Raw genomic sequence first — 20,000 nt, 5'->3', positions numbered from 1 at the left:
ATACTTCGCTATTAGTAGGCACCGTCCTTAATTCAAATCCACTAGAAATCAGGAAGTCATTACGATTTCCTTCGCTGTAGATAGGCTGAGTATTAGGACGTGATTTCTTTCCAGTCATGAACCCTTGCCTTCAAAAGAACATTAAATTCATTAAATAAACATCAACGGCATCCAGTTTCAATCACAGCGATTTTTCCCAGATAAGTTGTTCTCCATCGGACTCTGAAATTCACGCTACGTATCAACGTCACAATCTTTCAAAAATTGTTTGCAGGGATTTACATTGACAAAACTAGCAACGACGACTTTAGTTTAAGGAGGCTCGAGGCAGTTTTTTTGGACTTAGGGTGGAAGTTTTGAAATTACAATCTCGCATTCAAGATAAACTTCGATCTCCTTTATGCTACATCATCATTTCAACGTATGATCAAAGTTAAATTTCTCATCGGTTTCCAAGCAACAGCTATTACCATAGCAACGGAAGCGCATAGTCTCTCATTTTAAACATTGTCGATTATCTCGAAATCTAGTCAGACACTTTATGACGAAACTTTAGGGATATAAACTACTCAATCTAGACAACTTGTAGGCGAAATTAGAAACAAATCTGTAAGAGCGTTTTCAAGTGAATAATGAATCAATTTTTACGGGGTGATTTTGTTTATTCCAGCAGCATTTTTCACCAATATCTCTTGCAAAATAAAACTTGACACTTTGCCTTTTCTGTCAAAGGGTCTCTCCTGATAGCAAAACATTCTGAATGTTTATTGAGCTTCATGGGTGTCTCCGATTTTAAGATATTTATGTTTGAAAACAGTGAAAATAAAGCGCAGATAAATGAAAAAGTTTCTACTTTGCATAAATCGAGATATCTTTAAAATGCCCCCACAGATTTTTCTGTTAAATTACAAGCGGTTAAAGTAATAATTCTTTTCGATATCTACGCAAGTTTTAGGCTCAGGAACTGAAATTGGTGTTAGATAAGAAGGCTGAATCTTGGTCAAGTTTCAGTCGTTATTCGCTTTCTCCGAACAAGAATTTTATTTTGTTTGTCCCGGTCTATTTCACTGTTATTCACGTGCTTTGAATATTTATCATACCGTGAAGTCGTGCAAAAGGTTAAATTTACAATGGGAGACTTGAGAAGCAGGCGCATATAATTATGTAAATGTTACCTTTTGCACGACTCCACGTAATCATAAATATTCACAGCACGTGAATAGCAGTGGAATAGACCGGGACAAACAAAATAAAATTCTTGTTCGGAGAAAGCGAATAATGACTGAAACTAGACCGAGATTCAACCTTCTTATCTAACACCAGTTTCGGTTCTTGAGCCTAAAACTTGCGTCAATATCGAAAAGAATTCTTATTCTAACCGCTTGTCATTTAACAGAAAAATCTGCCAGGGTATTTTAAAGATATCTCGAGTCATGCAAAGTAGAAACTTTTTCATTTATCTGCGCTTTATTTCCACTGTTTTCAAACATAATGTCTTAAAATCGGAGACACCCATGAAGCTCAATATACATTTAGAATATTTTGCTATGAGCAAGGACCTTTCAACAGAAAAGAGAAAGTGTCAAGTTTTATTTTGCAAGAGATATTGGTGAAAAATGCTGCTGGAATAAACAAAATCACCCCGTAAAAATTGATTCATTATTTACTTGAAAACGCTCTTACAGATTTGTTTCTAATTTCGCCTACAAGTTGTCTAGATTGAGTAGTTTAAATCCCTAAAGTTTCGTCATAAAGTGTCTAACTAGATTTCGAGATAATCGACAATGTTTAAAATGAGAGGCTATGCGCTTCCGTTGTTATGGTAATAGCTGTTGCTTGGAAACTGATGAGAAAATTAACTTTGATCATACGTTGAAATGATGATGTAGTATGAAGGAGATCGAAGTTTATCTTGAATGCGAGATTGTAATTTCAAAACTTCCACCCTAAGTCCAAAAAAACTGCCTCGAGCCTCCTTAAGTATTATAACTTTTTATTTGCTCAACGAAATTCAAAACAAAATGGGAAGAAAATAAAGCAAATACCGACAAAACATCAACCAAACTTGAAAACAAAACAAACTGTTTTGCTACATACGCAGCAGGTGTTCACTACATTGCATTTTGATAGAGGGACACTTTAAAGCTTGCCCGATGTTTCCTAAGGAAGAAGCGAAAAATGTACAAGGTATAGAATTTCTTAAGAGCTGCGATATATTCATCTACGGTTGCCAAGAAACGTTACATCCCCGTGTAAGGCTTATAAAACCTTAACGTCTTCGCGAAATTAAAAAATGGCGAGCGGCGAAGACCTCGGCCGAATCGGGGTGTATTTTGTCACTTAATTTTTGTCTTCGCTTCAAATTTTTTCTAGATCAAATATGACCTTTCCATAAAATTCTCTCACAGACTCACAAGGAAAGTTACATAAACAAGAACAAAAACAACAACAACAACTTAGGACTCTCTTTTCTTCTTCTTCTTCTTCTTCTTCTTCTTCTTTTTTACGTTTTGACCACGGTCAAGCCCGGGCAGCGGAAGATCGTCCACCTGGGCTGACGAACACCGCTGGCTGACCGACATACTGTAACTTAACTTTTTCAACTGCGTAGGATACCAGAGCAACACAAACAAACTTTAATTTAAGTCAGGCGTGCTTTAACCGTGAGCTCAGACCTCTGAACAATCCTGATAAAGAAAACAATGTGCTTGTTTGAAAGCATGTTGGGCATTAAGGAGAATAGTCGTTCTCACTGGGACCTTTAAACTAAAATCCGAACAACAAATGTGAGGTAGATACAGCGGTTAGCATGGTGTAATGGACTTTTATTCTAAGATCGTAGAAAAAAAAAATTCCCAACACGTTTGCTTTAAACATATGTCTATTCATGTTAACAATGGATGTCTTAAGAGAGATCGAGAAAATTATTGCTAGGAAAGTTAATTCTAAAGTTTTAAATAATTAATGGTAACTAAGCTGTCAGAGTCTACACGTTGCACGAAACACAAGTTAATAAATATATATCTGAGCAGAGTATAATCCTAATACAAGTATTAATAAACTTCTAACTTCATTTAACGAGGGTAACTCGCACATGGGTGAGTCAATAACCGAAACGTCTGTGCAGGTCTGTTTCAAAATAACTACGAGAAACTTAGTCGTTAACAAATGTGAACGCATTCAACGGTCCCGTGCCTGTTACTCACGTTAAACAAATACAAAACTCGCTAGAGCTCAACTGTGGGAAAGTTATAACTCAGTTTACTGTTGGATTTAATTCCGTACAAGTCTCGAGATAACTGGTTTTAAAGATTGTGAAAGTCGACTGTATAAGTCGTTAAGTTGTTAGTAATAAGTGGCATAAAGAGCTCTTGGAAATTGTTTTAATTTAAAGCAAGAATATGTTAAATGTACAGTTTAAGTGCATACTTCTTATGTTTTATTTTTACGAGTATACTTCTTTTGCATTATAATAATAACAACAACAACAAAAATAAGTAAAGCTCTTGAACTATCATGGACTGAACTCTATAAAAATGCATTCCAGAATTCTTTTTCTATTAGGAAGAAGTAAATTTAAACTCGACGGAGATTACAATTTGCTTTACGGCCATTGGTGCATTCACTGAGGTTTGACATAGTTTAACCACTGGCCAAAAAAACTTAAAAGCTGATCATGTTTCATGAGCATTACACAAAAAAACTGACGCAAAAAGCTGCTGTATTTTGTACAACAAATTAAAGGACTTTATCTTTCTCAAGACCATGCACCCGTCAGATGGGTTCAATTACGAGAATACATACAAGTGCTTTATGCTACAGGACGGAAACTTGCAGTCATATCTATCTCGGCTACTCCACTTATATGTGCATGCGTAGATAAGAAAAGACCTTACGCAACAAGAGGCCTGTCATTTGCTCAGCAGACTTAAAGCATAATATCACATTTCTTTCACAAGAGGCCTTGAAAGCTCCGATAACTCACCGGGCCCACAGAAAGCTATGGTTCCCGTGCCGCTAAATATACAAATGCTTGCAATTTAATGGTAAAAGTTTACATTGAAACAACTTAAAAAAAAAAGAATTTTAAACATGCATTCCACCACCCAGGAAGTGACTTATCGGGACGTCAGAGAAACAGGCTCCAGGACGGAAAATTGCTGATCAGGATGTCGCTGCATCACCTCGTGAATTTCCCGAAACCGATAACGAGTACACAAACTCTGCCGACGTATTGGCTTCTTGGAAGTACCTTTCTATCCCTTATATAAGGCTTCTGAAATGTTTATCGTACCAAAGATTATCGCAAATAATTCTTTTCTATTTTTAAAAAAGGTGTGTCATATCGAATAAGGTAAAAGAAGCATCTAAATCTCCGCAAAATAAACATCTTTTGCAGAATAACGAACACGAAATTTGCCCGCCATTTTAAAAATCATTGATGTATGACGTGATGTCACACTGGGAGTGATCACTAGACGAATGGTTACCCTAGAGACGCCCCCTCCCTCCTACTGCTAATAGTGAGCTTACGCAACAGGACGGCTGAGGGCAGGGGACGGTGAATTATCGTTGTGTCCAACATGACATCTTATAGACTGTTCACAGTCCCCCTATTTTTCCGTGGGATTCTCGAGACCGGTACGCTTCGATGGAACCGCCGCCATCTTGGTTTGTAAAAGCGAGCGCGATCTGGGGAGAGTGTTTAAACTACCGAGGGGAGGGGAGCGGAGTTGGGAGGCGGCGGAAACTATACTAACACCCACTCCCCCTCCCCTCGGTAGTTTAGACACTCTTCCCAGATCGCGCTCGCTTTTGCAAACCAAGATGGCGGCGGTTCCATCGCTCGAGAATCCCACGGAAAAATAGGGGGACTGTGAACAGTCTAGACATCTTAGTACCTTCACATTTTTAGGCGATTTTCGACTAAAACTGTTGTTCTCTCATCTCTGACAACCTGAAAACCACGAGGGGTAGGAATGTTACAATCTAGAGTCATGAATACAGTACTTGGCCGTCACGTTGGTTACACAAGCACAATTTGCCGTCCCACCACATCAGCCGTCCTGTTGCGTAAACCCGCTAGTGTAAAACTTACAGTTAACCGAGTATAGTCTAGACTAAAAAATCTCTGGCCCAGAAAAGAAACTGTCCTGAAAAGATAAATTTCAAACTCTTGACAAGCGCAATAAGCTTCGAACTACAACTTGTATTGGCTTTCACGATAAGGAAAATAGTAGTTTTGAATCAAAAAAGTTATAGCAGGAAATCGCCCCTCGCAATGCTTTCTTTTCCAATTAAAATTTTGCGCAACTTCGTTACGGGATCAAAATCCTGTGTTTATAATCTGAAGTGTGCCCAAGAATCCAAACAAGTTGGTGTTGACAAAACAAAAATGTACCGTTTTCCCATCATTGCCTGGATGAGCCGGCAATCATTTTAAAATTGTGGAGAACTACCTCTAGCATCCTGTGTTATGAATGGTGAGAAAAACGATCAAGCGACTTGAGTACTAGTAAACAAAAAAGCAAATCTCTCAGCTCATGGTTATGAAGAAAACTATGTATCAGAATTAAAAGATCGTCTGGCAAACGACTGGCAAACACAGACCATCTGCACCGTATATGAGTCACGTTTCGGGGGGGGGGGGGGGGTGGAGGGCTCTCCGATAAATCAGTTCGGATAGGTGTGTGACGCCCAGGTTCTTAAACCCTTAAGGATGAGACAAATAAAAATTGATACCCTATTTAAGGCCCAAACCCGAACAATGACACCCTATTCAAGGGAAAAACAAAAGCTAAGAATTTAATGTCGTGAACAGCTTTATTTCATTCCTGTAATTTTAACAGATGATTTGTTTCTCGTATAACTGCTGGGCATTTACGCACTTGAATTTTAGCTGATACATTTACGCATTTGAATTTTAGCTAATACAATGCCAACACATTCAAAATTGATACCCTATTTAAGGATCGAGACTCTCAAGAACCATACCCTATCGGGCGGCACATACCTATCTAGCTCATATATGGGAGTACCCCCCCCCCCCCCTTTCCCGGGCTCACGTTTAACACTAGGCTGGTCTAAGGCCCCGTTTGTATGGACACGAGTTGTCTCGGGAAAGAGGGTCACCCTTCCAGCCGAGCCAACTTCAGCGAGCGTTTATATGAGAAAAAAGTTGACCCCTTTGCCCGAGCCAACAGCACTCGCGCATATCATATCGAGTTAGACAAGTTGGACAAATAAGCTTAAGCTTGGGGGGTCGAAAAGAAAATGCTCATCTCTTCGTCATGTTTAGCACCTGGACGAGTCAAAAGCTCATGAAATCCAGTCGCCAAGTTGGCCATGGTACTAGTTTGAAACATTCGAAGTCCACTTGAAGACATGTGAAAGCTAAAAAATCACCACAATGAAAACACCACACGATGCACGCTTAGCGCTTTTGCGCAGAGGGGCCTTCGGGAACGATCGATCTACGACAATTGTTGTCGTTTTATCGGGAGCTTTCGTGCTGGGCCGACTAATTAGGAACGTGTCTACACCTGAGTGGCACATTTGCATATCACAGGTGCCCTCAACATCTCTTTCCTACGCTACGCGTAATCCACGAGTTCAAAATGTGATGCACTTTCACTAGGTCTGTCACTTGAGTTAATCTGTCTGTCATTCGAACTCTGTGCAGCATGAATCTTGGTAATGTACTGATTAACCACCTTCTCAATTAAGTTTGTGGGAAAATGTATCTCTATTAGTTTCTCTTTGTTCGTCTAGAACACCACTAGAAAGATCACAAGCGAAAACAAGATCATTTTTTTGTCTGATTGTTTCCAAGACACAAAGGAGGGCTTTCAAAAATTGGCCATTTCTTCAAATTTAATTCACTTCCATCGTCGCCAACCGCACTAGTATAGAAACTTTGAACAAACTGGAGTATTTAGTTTGAAGGCATCGATGGCTAGATCAAAATCCTCTGAGATGCTATGCGTACACTTTGACTCATTTGGTTCAAATTAGCAACTAACAGCAACTTGAATTTATCACATACCTAAGAATTTAATATACATGTCAGATCTACGTTTAAAATATGCTGGTAATATACATATGGGGCTTTTTTGCGGACAAAATATCGAAAATGGATACATCAATAGTTTGTTCAATTACGTTATTGTTATGCGTTATAATACAAGTTGCAAAATGAAATAAATCAATTTCGTCCGGGATATATCGATTTTGGATGTCATACATCGATGTTATGGAGCATACATCGCTTTCCTAAATCATACAACTAAAAGATGTTCGATAAAACTAAAAGATGAGGAAGCGGAAATAGAAGTGACCGGAAGTCAGCTAAGAGAAGAGGCCCTGGGAACTAACACTTTCAATATGGCGGAAATAGAGGAAGATTAGCGAACACACTTTTGAAAAGCACAATGCAAGGTGCACGAATTTGGCTTCCCAACATTGATGGATTTTTTATGTATTTGGGAAGGCTACTGGAAAGTGCAGAAGGGCAAAGGAACACTGCATCCTACGACTCGGCTGAATTTTTTAGTCGCCGTTTACGAGGAAACGAAAGAACTCTTGTCACTTTGTCTCTAAGAATAGAAGACGTGAAGCCTTCCCAAATAAAGTTGGGGTGATCTCAGATCTAAACGAACTTGTTTTTATTATAAATGAACTTTCAAGGGACTTTAAAAGAATTGTTGGGGACTCGGAACGTTCTATGTTTACTGCACCATCGTCCCAAAATGATCCTCTTTCAGCTGTGGCGAGAAACGGTTTAGTTGGCAGACCAAGGCTACAGATCAGATATTAGATCACATATCGCAATGCAACAATGCAAGGTGCACGAATTTGGCTTCCCAACATTGATGGATTTTTTATGTCTTTGGGTAGGCTACTGGAAAGTGCAGAAGGGCAAAGGAACACTGCATCCTACGACTCGGCTGAATTTTTTAGTCGCCGTTAACGAGAAAATGATGCTCTTGACGTGTACGTGAGGGAAATTCTTGAAGTGACACTAAGCGCTTGTCAACGCCTGATTGAAGGGAGCTTGAGGCAAAGGGGCTTACGAATCCATTGCCATCGTATTTAGGAATCTATTCGAAGAGTGGATCCGGTTGTTAGCACTTTAAGAGCAGCACAGCAGATAATTCATAGAGTGTAGTGTGCCATGCCCCAAAGCGTTATGGTAAAATAAAAGAATTCGTTGAAGCGCTATTTATTTAACACCACCTCCTTTCTAATCTTCTAACGAGTCTCTGTTTAAAGGGGTCACCTTTTGTAATAGGCCTCCCTTCACCATTAGACCCCACCCCCTCTTTTCAAAACAGTCAGGCACTTAGTTTGTCATTTCTCTAAAGGAAAACACTGGTGTTAAATGTGGGTCGTGCAAGGGCATTGGTAGGGAGGTGAGAATTTATATACATTATTTATACAGAAATTCCGGTTCAGTATAGCTGGTTTAAATGGAGATCTGTATAAAATAATAAGAATAAATAATCAAATATAGAAATGAAAGCAAACAATCATTCAGAGTTCATGAAGGTAAGAAATTAACTAAGGTGATTTAGATGTTTCTTGACTCTTAGTTTAAAACTAGTGAGAGACTGATCATGACGTAAGTTATGAGGAAGAGTGTTCCAGGATTTGGCGGCATTGTACTTAAAAGATGTTTGAAATTTAGTAGTCTGTAACTTTCATGTAACTTTCATGCATGAGCATATAAAATGCCAATTCAATTCTGATATATCTCATGATTTAAAATACCTCCCCCAATTCTATTTAGACCCTCTCACTAATCACCCTCACCCAGTTTCCCAGCCCTCACCTTCCCTATATTATGCTGCCTGTTCCTTGTGGTCAACAATACTGATGGTGGCTTTGCCAGGGAAAAAACCCTCTGACACCCAGGGTAGGTCAACAAATGCCTCTTGCTGTTATTATTATTAATAATATTATTAATAATATTATTACAGGCATTCACTTGCAATAACTGAGTTCAAATTTGACACCTGTACCGAAAATTATTTACGTCGCTTATCGAGTGTTATAAGACAATAAACAGACTTAATGGACTAGATACCTCAGCATATTTTACGATGGCACATGATTTTCGGCCCTTAAGAGCGCGTGTACACAAAAATCGAACATTGTGCGGCAAACTTTCAAATTTTGAAAATAGCTGAAACTTTGGCTATTAGAAGTCCATATTGAGTTATTCATTGCTGTGTGGTTCATTTGTGAAATAACTTTTTGATTTGGCAGAAAATGACCAAGATTGATTTCATAGTCAGACACGAGAAAATTCGGGCTAAAAAATCAGTCATTTTGAAGCAACCCACTTGCCCTTCTGATAAAGCTTGAAGACATCTATTTGTTATCAGCTTGTTTTACAACCTTTGAAGGTTTTATGTTTTAATTCCCATCAAGATCGATCAAGCTTGTAACACTGAGACCGACCAGAAAAAAAGGGACCCGTAACATTGTAGAAATCGCTTGCTAAATTGAAAACATAATTTATCCTACTACCTTTATCACAAATCAAATGAAACTGTAAGGGTGAAGTAAGGAGGAAATGGGCTTTCAACTAAAATAAATTTTTTTCTGGGGAAACTTAATTGTGCTCTGTGGAAGAGCGCTCAAAATCTGACAAAATCGCAAAATCAAACCGAGATTGCGTGACGCACCGTGACAGATATTGCAAACGTACGTATTTCAGGAAACATTCAGACCTTTAACTCAGACCTAACCGGATGGAAATACATTAATGGCCTTGTTATTGCTGCTGATTTTTATTATTCATCATTTTGTTTGATAACTAAAATGTTTAACAGCATATTTGTTTCATTCAAGCTTTCCCTCGCTCCCTCGCCAATTTTCACGTAGCCAGTAGTGCACATATTTGTCTCTTTACTTGGATGATTACGAGTTTCTTTACGAGTTAAAAAAAAAGAAAAAACGAATGCTGATGATCACACATTATAGAAAGCTGGCAAAACAGAGACTAATTCTCTAGTTTTTGTTTAATATTCGGAAATATTATTTTGCTGACTCTTGAAATTAACTATTTGAGCGTGTTGCCATACTGATGGCCAATTATAAACCAGGGGCGTAGCGTCCATATACGCACGTACGCCCGTGCGTACAGCTGAGATCTGAGATAAAACTTTTTTTCTCATTGAATTTGCTGGGTAATAATTTCATATTTTCACATTATACTGGCGTTTTTTATTAGAATTCCCATTATCCAAGCATTAATAATTCAGTGCTGGCCACTAATAATGGCAAAATGCATTCGAGTGGTAAGCAAAAATAGGAAAAACGCCTCACAAGATGGAAGCACAAATGGAGTGGCACGGATCCGAATGCGACGCCGCAGACTTTGGTTAAGACTCTTGATCACGCAAACTCCCAATTTTATCCCGGTGTGCTATGTTGCTCTCGTAACATTGTTAACTTATTCTGTGTCTACATGCACTGCCGCACGTAGCTTCAGTAGCATGAAGAGACTAAAATCTCCTCTGCGAAGTACTATGAGGGATGAAAGATTAAGCTCCCTAGCAATCCTTCATATACATAAACATAAGAACGTGGATATTGACAGGTTGGTAACGGAATTTGCCCGTCTTAAGGGTGGACGCCTCGCCCTTTGCTTGTGACCTGTCTACATTGCCTTTGTATTTTTTTTCTTTTTGGAACACCGTAGCTTACAGAAATCACTAGGGAAACGGTTAAAATAAACAACTTTCTATTGCATTTTTTCCGCATTACTTATTGAAAATGCCCCGCAGAAAAACCAGGAGATGGCATTTCCGAGACCCTAAATTTCAAAATTTTTCTGGGGGACCATGCCCCCAGACCCCCCTGGTTGTAAGCGCCTTTGGCGATCACGAAAATTTATTCTCGTGCATACATCTTCAAAATCCCACGCTACGCCCCTGTAAACGAGTTCCACGCAAAAGTTATGGAATTTTTCCCACCGAACTTTCTTACTTAGAGTGACGCGCTTTGTAAAGCTAGCTAGTTTTCTTGTATTGTGCAGCACTAACCGATAGCAGCATTCACATTCGATGTATATATGACTCCTACAACATTTGTGAGCTAGTCATTAACTCCAAGCCTAGCTCACTTTCAGTGTTAATGTTACGGAACATCTGTGAAGCCTTCGGACTTGACACATCAGAAGTAAAAGTCAAACGGAAAAAGCCATTCGTGGACATGATTTCAAACCTGGTGCAGGGCTGTGGTTGTCAAGCCAACAGGTGCTCGTAATGAAAACAGTACATGTTGTTAATCTTTAGGGCAGGAAATCACAAGCCGTTTTATTTATTTATTTATTTGTTTACTTATTTGCTTATTTATTTATTTATTCACCACGACATACATTCATAGAAAGTTTCAGTGAATAATAGACTAGGATCTTACATACGTTTTGTTGTAAATGTGAAGGTTCATTTAGCAGTAATTTTTATTGTATATATGCCATTTAGATGTATGACTCCCTGACGCGGAAAGAACTTGAAGGCCGGAGTTTTATGAAATACAGTGTTCTAAAAGAGGACCCGTCCTTCGAGTACCCGCCTCCTTCCAGGAATCGCTCCCCTCTGACGAAAATATTTCAAATAATCATCTCTCTCGAATAATCACCCTCACCCCACCCCTCTCGGCATCTCCTTTTTTTATCCAGCAAAACTGATCAGTGACGACGCCAAGGATATTGACATTGAAAATTAATCAAGGAACCAAATTTAAAACACTTTAAAAGCCTATTTTCAGCTTATTTGATGCGATTATTTCCTGATCGGTTTAATAATAAAACAAAATATGTAGAACACAAATTCTAGAGAGCAATATTTGAAATAATCGCCTTCGCTCGAATAATTGCCCTCTTTTGGTGGGGAAAAAATCGCCCCGGCTTTGTTCGAGGAAATACGGCATTTATATACAAGTAGCTGAAATTTTGTTGCCAATCAAAGCTGTCACAAGTAGGCAATAATAGCATTTATTGTCATGATCAGATCTCATGCTAAATAAGACGAGTGAGTTAGTAGTTCTCACAACCGAATAGAATAAAGACAAATTATCTCATACGCAACAAACAAATAGGTAAACTTCGAAAGGAAACTACAGTTAAAGCATTGAGGGGTCTGAGACAAGAACACCTCCCGATGTCTCGCGATGTCATAACTTTTTTTTTTCCTGGGAGTTATGAATTTGTTTACACAAAGTACGAACAAAGTTTCATATAATACGGGAAAACCATTACATTCTCAAAAGACAATGCTGTTGTTTTATGAACAGCAATAATATCGAGTTCGGGCTTAAACATCCGTAAAACACAATTGTAACCTCTGTCACGATCTGTCACGCAATCTCTTATTTGCCTGTATTTCAGTGGTTTTTAGCACTCTGTTAAAGACAACGATTTAATTTCCCCAGAACAAACGTTAGATTAATTAAGAGTACATTTCTTCCTAACTTTACTGTTGAAATTTCATCCCATTCGTGATAAAGGTAGCGTGGTAGATAATCTTTTAATTTTAGCTCGTCATTTCCATACAGTAACAGTGGGATTTCGTTCAGGTCCCTCTCGATGTCATGGTTTTTTCAAACTTCATAGAAATAATAAAATCAAATCGGGAAGAGATGCAGGATAAGCTGATAATAAGTGGATGTCTTCTTGCTCTACAGTTAAGGCGAGCGGCTCGCTTAAAAACCGTTAATTTTTAAGTCGAAATTTCTCGTGACTAGCACCGAAATTCATTATAGTCATTTTCCGCCAAAACAAAAAGTTTTTAGACAAATTAATTACATTGCAATAAATAACTCAGTGTGGACTACTGATAGCCAAAGTTTGAGCGATTTTGAGTTTTTACACTTTTGCCGCTATTTTCCGATTTTGTGTGATTCTTGTAGGCATTCGCTCTTAAGAGCAAATCACCGTTTTAAACTTAAGTTTGCATCTACAACTTTGAATCGTTTTAAACATTCCTTTTTTATACGCATAATCGATAAGTGGAATAATCTGCCAAAGGAAATTGCTGAGGCGGAAGATTTGACAACCTTTAAGAACAGACTGAGATGTCATCTTGCAAATTTTTCTAGTGAACACTAAGTTCTTCTATTGTGTGATGTGCTATATATTTTATGTTAAGTATTTTGAACAGTTGTAAATAATTAATGTTTTAATTTATTTCCTTATCAGGAAATAAACTAGAAAGGGAAAACCTCATTTATCTCCTTTTCACTTGGATTTGTGAACAAACGGCTATTATTATTATTATTATTATTGTTATTATTATTATTATTATTATTATTATTATTATTATTATTATTATTACCTACATGATTATGCGCCGATTATGTGGCAAATAGGCGCGCGGAGAACCAATATATCACGATCAAGAATTTGTTATAGAATAATATGTAGCGATATGTGATCTAATATCTGATCTGTAGCCTTGGTCTGCCAACTAAACCGTTTCTCGCCACAGCTGAAAGAGGATCATTTTGGGACGATGGTGCAGTAAACATAGAACGTTCCGAGTCCCCAACAATTCTTTTAAAGTCCCTTGAAAGTTCATTTATAATAAAAACAAGTTCGTTTAGATCTGAGATCACCCCAACTTTATTTGGGAAGGCTTCACGTCTTCTATTCTTAGAGACAAAGTGACAAGAGTTCTTTCGTTTCCTCGTAAACGGCGACTAAAAAATTCAGCCGAGTCGTAGGATGCAGTGTTCCTTTGCCCTTCTGCACTTTCCAGTAGCCTTCCCAAATACATAAAAAATCCATCAATGTTGGGAAGCCAAATTCGTGCACCTTGCATTGTGCTTTTCAAAAGTGTGTTCGCTAATCTTCCTCTATTTCCGCCATATTGAAAGTGTTAGTTCCCAGGCCTCTTCTCTTAGCTAACTTCCGGTCACTTCTATTTCCGCTTCCTCATCTTTTAGTTTTATCGAACATCTTTTAGTTGTATGATTTAGGAAAGCGATGTATGCTCCATAACATCGATGTATGAGATCCAAAATCGATATATCCCTGACGAAATTGATTTACTTCATTTTGCAACTTGTATTATAACGCATAACAATAACGTAATTGAACAAACTATTGATGTATCCATGTTCGATATTTTGTCCGTAAAAAAGCCCCATATATACACTTGTATATAACATTTAAAGACAAACTAGCCCTAGTTAATTCATGGTTGATAAAAATAGTAAAATACACTTAAAATTAATTTTATAAAAACTGTCCTTAGGTTAAAAAATATTCAGCCAAATGCACAAATCCTAATCTTATTCAGTTTGGCTTCCCATTATATGGGGATCGACCTTGCGAGAAACATTCTATCTACGTGCATCGATGCTAGACCAAAATCAACAGCAATGTTATGTTCACACAAATAATCACTTTATGAAAACTAACAACTAGTAACAACTTTAACTTAATATAGTACTAATACGAGAATTTAATATATCATCTACATTTAAAATATGGTGGTAAAATACACTTGAAAATAAATTTATAAAAACTATTCCTAGTTAACTCCTCGTCGATAAAAATAGTCCGCCAAATGCTCAAATCCTATTCCTATCATCGCTTTATTAAACCTAACAACTAGCAACAACTTTAATATATCACTAACATGAGAACTTAATATATCACCTAAATTTGAAAATGCTTGTAAAATACACTTCTATATCTATAAAAAAACTGTGCCTATTTGATTCTAAGTTGGTAAAAATAGTCGACCAAATGCTAATATCCTAATACGCCATTTTCATGGTGGCATCATTTGACTACAACTTAACCAGAATTCATTTAATTTTCCTTTTCAAATTCAAATTTTGCAATTCCAGTGGACAGCAAAGAACAATAGCTCTAATTAGTACAAGAAAAAAAACCAAACAAAACAAAACAAAAAAAAAAAATGAAGGATTCTGGTGGTTGTAGTTAAATGACGCCATAGTAGAAATGTCCTATTATATTCAGTTTTGCTACCCATTTTCAGAAGCTCAGCCTTGTGAGAAACATGCTATACCCGAGCAACACGCGCTGTATACTACCGGGATACGAAAAAAACCCCAAGAAGTCGAATTGAAGTTGCTAAAATGTACACCTCTAAAAACACTACTATACGTTAGAATAACCGCACCGTTCTTCTGTTATTTTTAACGCTACAACTCTTTTTAGAGTTCGATCACATTTGATGAAATTTACATGACGTTCAGTTCACAAACATGTAGTCCAAGATTTAGCTCTTGTTCGTTCTGTTGTACTCGACATGGTTGTAAAACGCTAAAAAACGTTCTCTGGTTAAAAAATTCTTCAAGAAATGCGCTTTCGGTTACCAGGCTGCAGCCTTTGACGAATAATAAAAGTGCGCGAATGCATGAAATATGTGAGTATAAGTAACCGCGCGAAAAAATAAGCTAAATATGAGCAACAATTTAAGAGAATCGAGTATTGCTTTGGTAGCCGCATGGAATTGACATCTTTCTCATTAGTCATAGCAGTAAGCCACAACTTAAGAGTTTTTCGTACTAGGTGGTGACCTTTATCATTCACACTTGCATTTCAAAGTCAATTGAGTGGTTTTTGGTCCACGCGTGATTAGAAATGTTGGATCCTTTTTGGTACTGAGTTCTTTATATTTGTAAAAAGTTCTTTCTTTCATCTTTAAGGGAAATACCAGTTTCACCGATGTAACTCAAAGAGCAGTATTGACAAGGGATCTTGTAAACTACATCAGTTTCAAGGTGACTGGGTGGTCTGAATTTCAGTGAAGTAAATCTTGTTGTAGAGTTCTTGTTGTAGGGTGTCTTGTTGAAAAGTTCTGTGAGGTTTATTTGTGACGACTTGAATACCAGTGTTAAGAAGAAGACTTGTAAGCAGTTCGGTGAGACCACTGATGTAAGGAAGGCAAGCGAAATCAAAGGCGGTGTTGGATGAGTCGTCCCACTTGACCAACATAACGACTAATTCTTCTGGCGAAGGAATTGTTTGTGTGAGAGGTTTCTTCTTTAAGATATTTAAAATAACTGACAGACGGTGGCCATTGGCTTGTAAGCATCCGTGACATGTCTAAATTTCTTCAGAGTTTTTATCTATTGTGTCTGTTTCGCTCGGGATGTTGGAAGTGCGACGTACTAAAGAGTGAAGGCTGTGCTGACTTTATGTGTCTTCTATGACGGTATTGTCTCTATTGGCCTCTAAAGGAAACCATCCCATACTGACAGATATTTAGACTTGAGCTCTCATCATGAGAAAAAACAATTGACTATTAAAAAGCAAATGTAATTAATAGAAGTGACCACCGAGTGCGAAAAACTCTTGAGTCACGGCATACTGCGATGACTAATTTAAGCAGATAGCAATTCCATGCCGTTACCAAGACAATATTCGATTAATTTAAAATAGCTACTCGTAATTAGTTTATTATTCCGCAATTTTTTTCGCGCATAGTTACTTATGCTTATATTTACGATTCATGCATTCGTCACTTTTATCATTCGCCAAAGGCTGAAGTCTGGTAACCAAAGGCTCATTTCTTAAAGAATTTTTTAACAAGAGAACGTTTTTTTAGCTTTTAATATGTATAATCCTGGTCAGTCACTCGTCCATCTTTGCAATCTTCACTTAGCTTTGACAACACAGCTGTGTTGTCCAGTCAACGGATTCATCCACAGATCGTCAACACGAGTCTTAACGTGTCCTGCCAAACAAACAACAAAACAAAACAAAACAAAAAATCAACAAAATATATTTTGTGACAAAACAAGACTACAATCTAAATAAATGGTTATCAACCATTTCACCCGCTATTTTCAAGGAGCGCTTTATAAATACAAAAAAATTAATTATCAGCAAATAGCCCATTTTACAGTTGTGTACACAGTGACCTGGCCTCGGATTAGAAGCGAGGCTGGGGGTGAATTTGTTTTGATACAAATGTCACCGTTTGTCATATGTAGATCGTGCTGTTCTTATGCTAACTACAGTCAACTCTATTAATTGCGGTCACCCTCGGGACCGCGAGTTAGTGTCCTTAATGTCTAAATGTCTGTAATTTATTTTTACTAGGGATTTAGTTGCTGTCCGTATTATTGGGATGTCCGTAATAGCAAGGTGTCCGCAAGGCGAGAGTTGATTGGAGTTTCCTTTACATATAAAAAGGCCACCGCTAGCCTCGTTTCCAATCAAAAGCCAGGTAACCAAGCATACAACTGTAAAATACATTAAAATTTGGTTTCATTAATGAAAACTTCGTTTCTCTCCACATTAGAAGCAAGTCACCGCCTATCTTGCTCCCACTGTTTTATTGCTTCAATCACCTTTTCATTTCCCCTTTCATTTTGGAAAAACAAATTCCAGGTCTCAGTCAATGCTATCAGCACGTGTGAAGATTGCAATGATGAAACCTTCAATAGGATGAACAGCAGGGCAAGCTAAACCTTGATGACCGATGAAACTTTTACCGAAATGTAGTACCTGGTGGGTACGCTAAGTCCTTATTCCGTGATGCTAGGAAACGCTTCCAGTTTTCTAGTGCATAAGTTCGGTAAAACTGATCACTTTCTTCCACACTTTGGTGTGTTTTTCTAAGAACTTTACATACTGCATTAGCCACAGGTAGACACAAAACGATTTAAATCAGGAAAGCGAAAGGTAACACCAAGTGGGAACATAGTTTAAAGACGTAAAGAACCTACAACGATAATGTTGACTATCAGCCGTGCCTCGGCGGTGACATCCCTGTGAAGTCCCCGGGTCGCTCTCTACTGTTACTAATTAAGCCAAAACGTTCCGTCTCTAATTCCGGAAACTTTCCGTAACAAATGAAAGTTTTTCCTAGACCTGAGAAAGAGCCTCGTTTTTAGTTACAAACTTGCATTCTCATTGGTTGATCCAAAAACGAAGCCAGAGAAATGGATGTTAGTGTTTAGAGCTTCTGATCAAAAGCTCGCACTCGTTGTTGATATACAACTTAATACAAAGCTACAATCACAGTTTCTTAGAATTACGACTAACCTTTTTCTCTTTCTGCTGTAGTTATTCTCTCCTTGCAACTTTAGCTTGAAAATTTTAAACCTGAATTTGAAGAAGAATGAGCCGACGGTGATAAGACCCTTTTCTGGGCAAGTTGCCAAAGCCGGTTCAGAATGAAGCCCGACGTCAATATCCAATACACAAAGTAGATCCCCTGACCTGACATTAAACAGTCGAAGGAGGGAAACTCCGAAGCGATCCCAGTTGGGGCAAATAGCACAACACTCCTCGTTACTGACAAACTTAAAACATCTAGTAGGGTTACACAATTTGTGGAGCATCTTTCCAGAAACTGCATCCAGAACGAACAGACCTGGCCCACGGGGAACACTATCAAACAAAATTCGAATAAAATCATCCATAGGAGAAAAAATCCCTCGAAAAGACCAATAGAAAAGTAATTCTCTAGAACCACTTGACTGCCACCTTTCTTCCCATAATCGCACAGTCCCACTATGCCACAACGCAAGTGAACGTTGAGAGGTATCAACGGTCATCAGCTGGCATTTGCTGTTGCAAGCAATCACCCTCCCGGAAGGCGGTTTAAATGTTGGCATTCTGTCTCCAGTAACAGTATCCAGAATAGAGACTTCACTGGGTCCAAAACATGCCACCAGGTTGTCTGAAATGGGACGTGGGATTCCACGTACGTCATCCCATCTATGGATGGGCCTAGTCAACTCAAAGTTCCACAGTTCAAAAGTTCTGTTGTTTGTCAACAGAATACCTCCTCTAAAACCGAAAAGATTGCATTGCCAGAAGCTATTACAGTCAACGCGGTAAAGGACTTTCTCCGCCTTGAGCTTCCCACTTGATACTTCCCAAGCCGTTAATCGTCTTCGTCCATAATCTAGACAGCCGAGAAGATAAACAGTATCGCCGTTAGCAGAGAGTGTTAATGCATCTACGTAAGTCACCGTTAATTCCCTGTTCCAAAAGGCTAAGCTTCTTGACTTCATTACTTCATCACGATACAACATTTCCACGACACCATTCTGTGGATAGTTCTTTAAAACAAATTGCTTATTGAGAACAAAGTCACTTGATGAATTATCAGTTAAAGGAAAATTTCCAGGTTTGTCATCATATAAACAGATAGGATCTCCTAATAGAAAACCACCAACGCTATGCGATTCAGGTTCGCAGAGCTTAGATGAAACAAGGCCAGAATGGTGGTCCATCGAAAAGTGTCCATGATTCTGCATATCGACACTTAAACAAAAATACATCTGTTGCTCACTAGCATTAAGTTCAATATTGTCTACACTACTAACATAACTCCGACAAAAAAGAAATCGACAGTCCGGGGAGAATGTTATCATTCCGAATATCTCTGAAAAAGTAGTTTCTGTTAGGGTTCTAAAACCATTCAAGGCATCAACTAAGCAAACAGAACCGCTTAAATGTGAAATTGCTAGCAGCCGTCTATCATGGGACCATGCAAAAGATAGAACATCTTCATCCCGGGTGACACGTGTTGTCTCCGTACCATCCGTCAGACTCCACATAATAAGGCATTTAGCATCATCAGGACAATCAGTCAGAATCTTGTCGCCAGAAATTGAACAAACAGAGAAACTACACTTGCTTTTGGGGAAAAGAGGATTCAGGTCTCCGTGAAAAGTATAAGCACGGCTTAAAACTCCTGGTAAGATGACATCCTCAGTAGGATGAAAAACAACAGAGCGAAAATATGACGCAACAAAGTCAGGCGATAACGTCACCAATAACTCATCTGGCAAAGGCTTTACTTTGGACATTCTAAATGGACGGCAAAACAAGGAGTTTTCGTAATGCTTTGTATTGATGGCACTACGTTTCCATATTTGCTTGCCGGTAAGAATTGACCACAACTGAATGGTTCCATCACGGCATTCACACACCATGAAGTCTGACTGTGGTGACACATCAAAACAAGCTACCTGAGATGAACAATCAAATCGAG

The 20,000-nt window shown here is 38.3% G+C and overlaps 1 protein-coding gene across 4 annotated transcripts in view; it reads right to left on the bottom strand.

Annotated features, from left to right (window-relative positions):
- Nucleotides 1-20,000, bottom strand: part of LOC146457655 (uncharacterized) — a 94,423-nt gene that overhangs the window by 21,236 nt on the left and 53,187 nt on the right. For all 4 annotated transcript variants that reach the window (XM_085091594.1, XM_085091591.1, XM_085091593.1 and 1 more), the window contains 2 exons: nt 18,038-20,000; nt 14,164-16,721 (listed from right to left, as the gene is read on the bottom strand). The exon at nt 18,038-20,000 is cut by the window's right edge. In XM_085091594.1, coding sequence (XP_084947720.1) covers nt 16,712-16,721; nt 18,038-20,000 — 1,973 coding nt within the window. In that variant the 3' untranslated portion in view covers nt 14,164-16,711. The remainder of the gene's footprint in view (nt 1-14,163; nt 16,722-18,037) is intronic.

Source organism: Pavona decussata, unplaced genomic scaffold (genome assembly GCF_977016875.1).
Source record: "Pavona decussata unplaced genomic scaffold, jaPavDecu1.1 SCAFFOLD_238, whole genome shotgun sequence".
Taxonomy (NCBI): Eukaryota; Metazoa; Cnidaria; class Anthozoa; order Scleractinia; family Agariciidae; genus Pavona; species Pavona decussata.
Note: the sequence above shows the minus strand (reverse complement) of the source record. Positions and strands in the feature narration are given on the sequence as shown.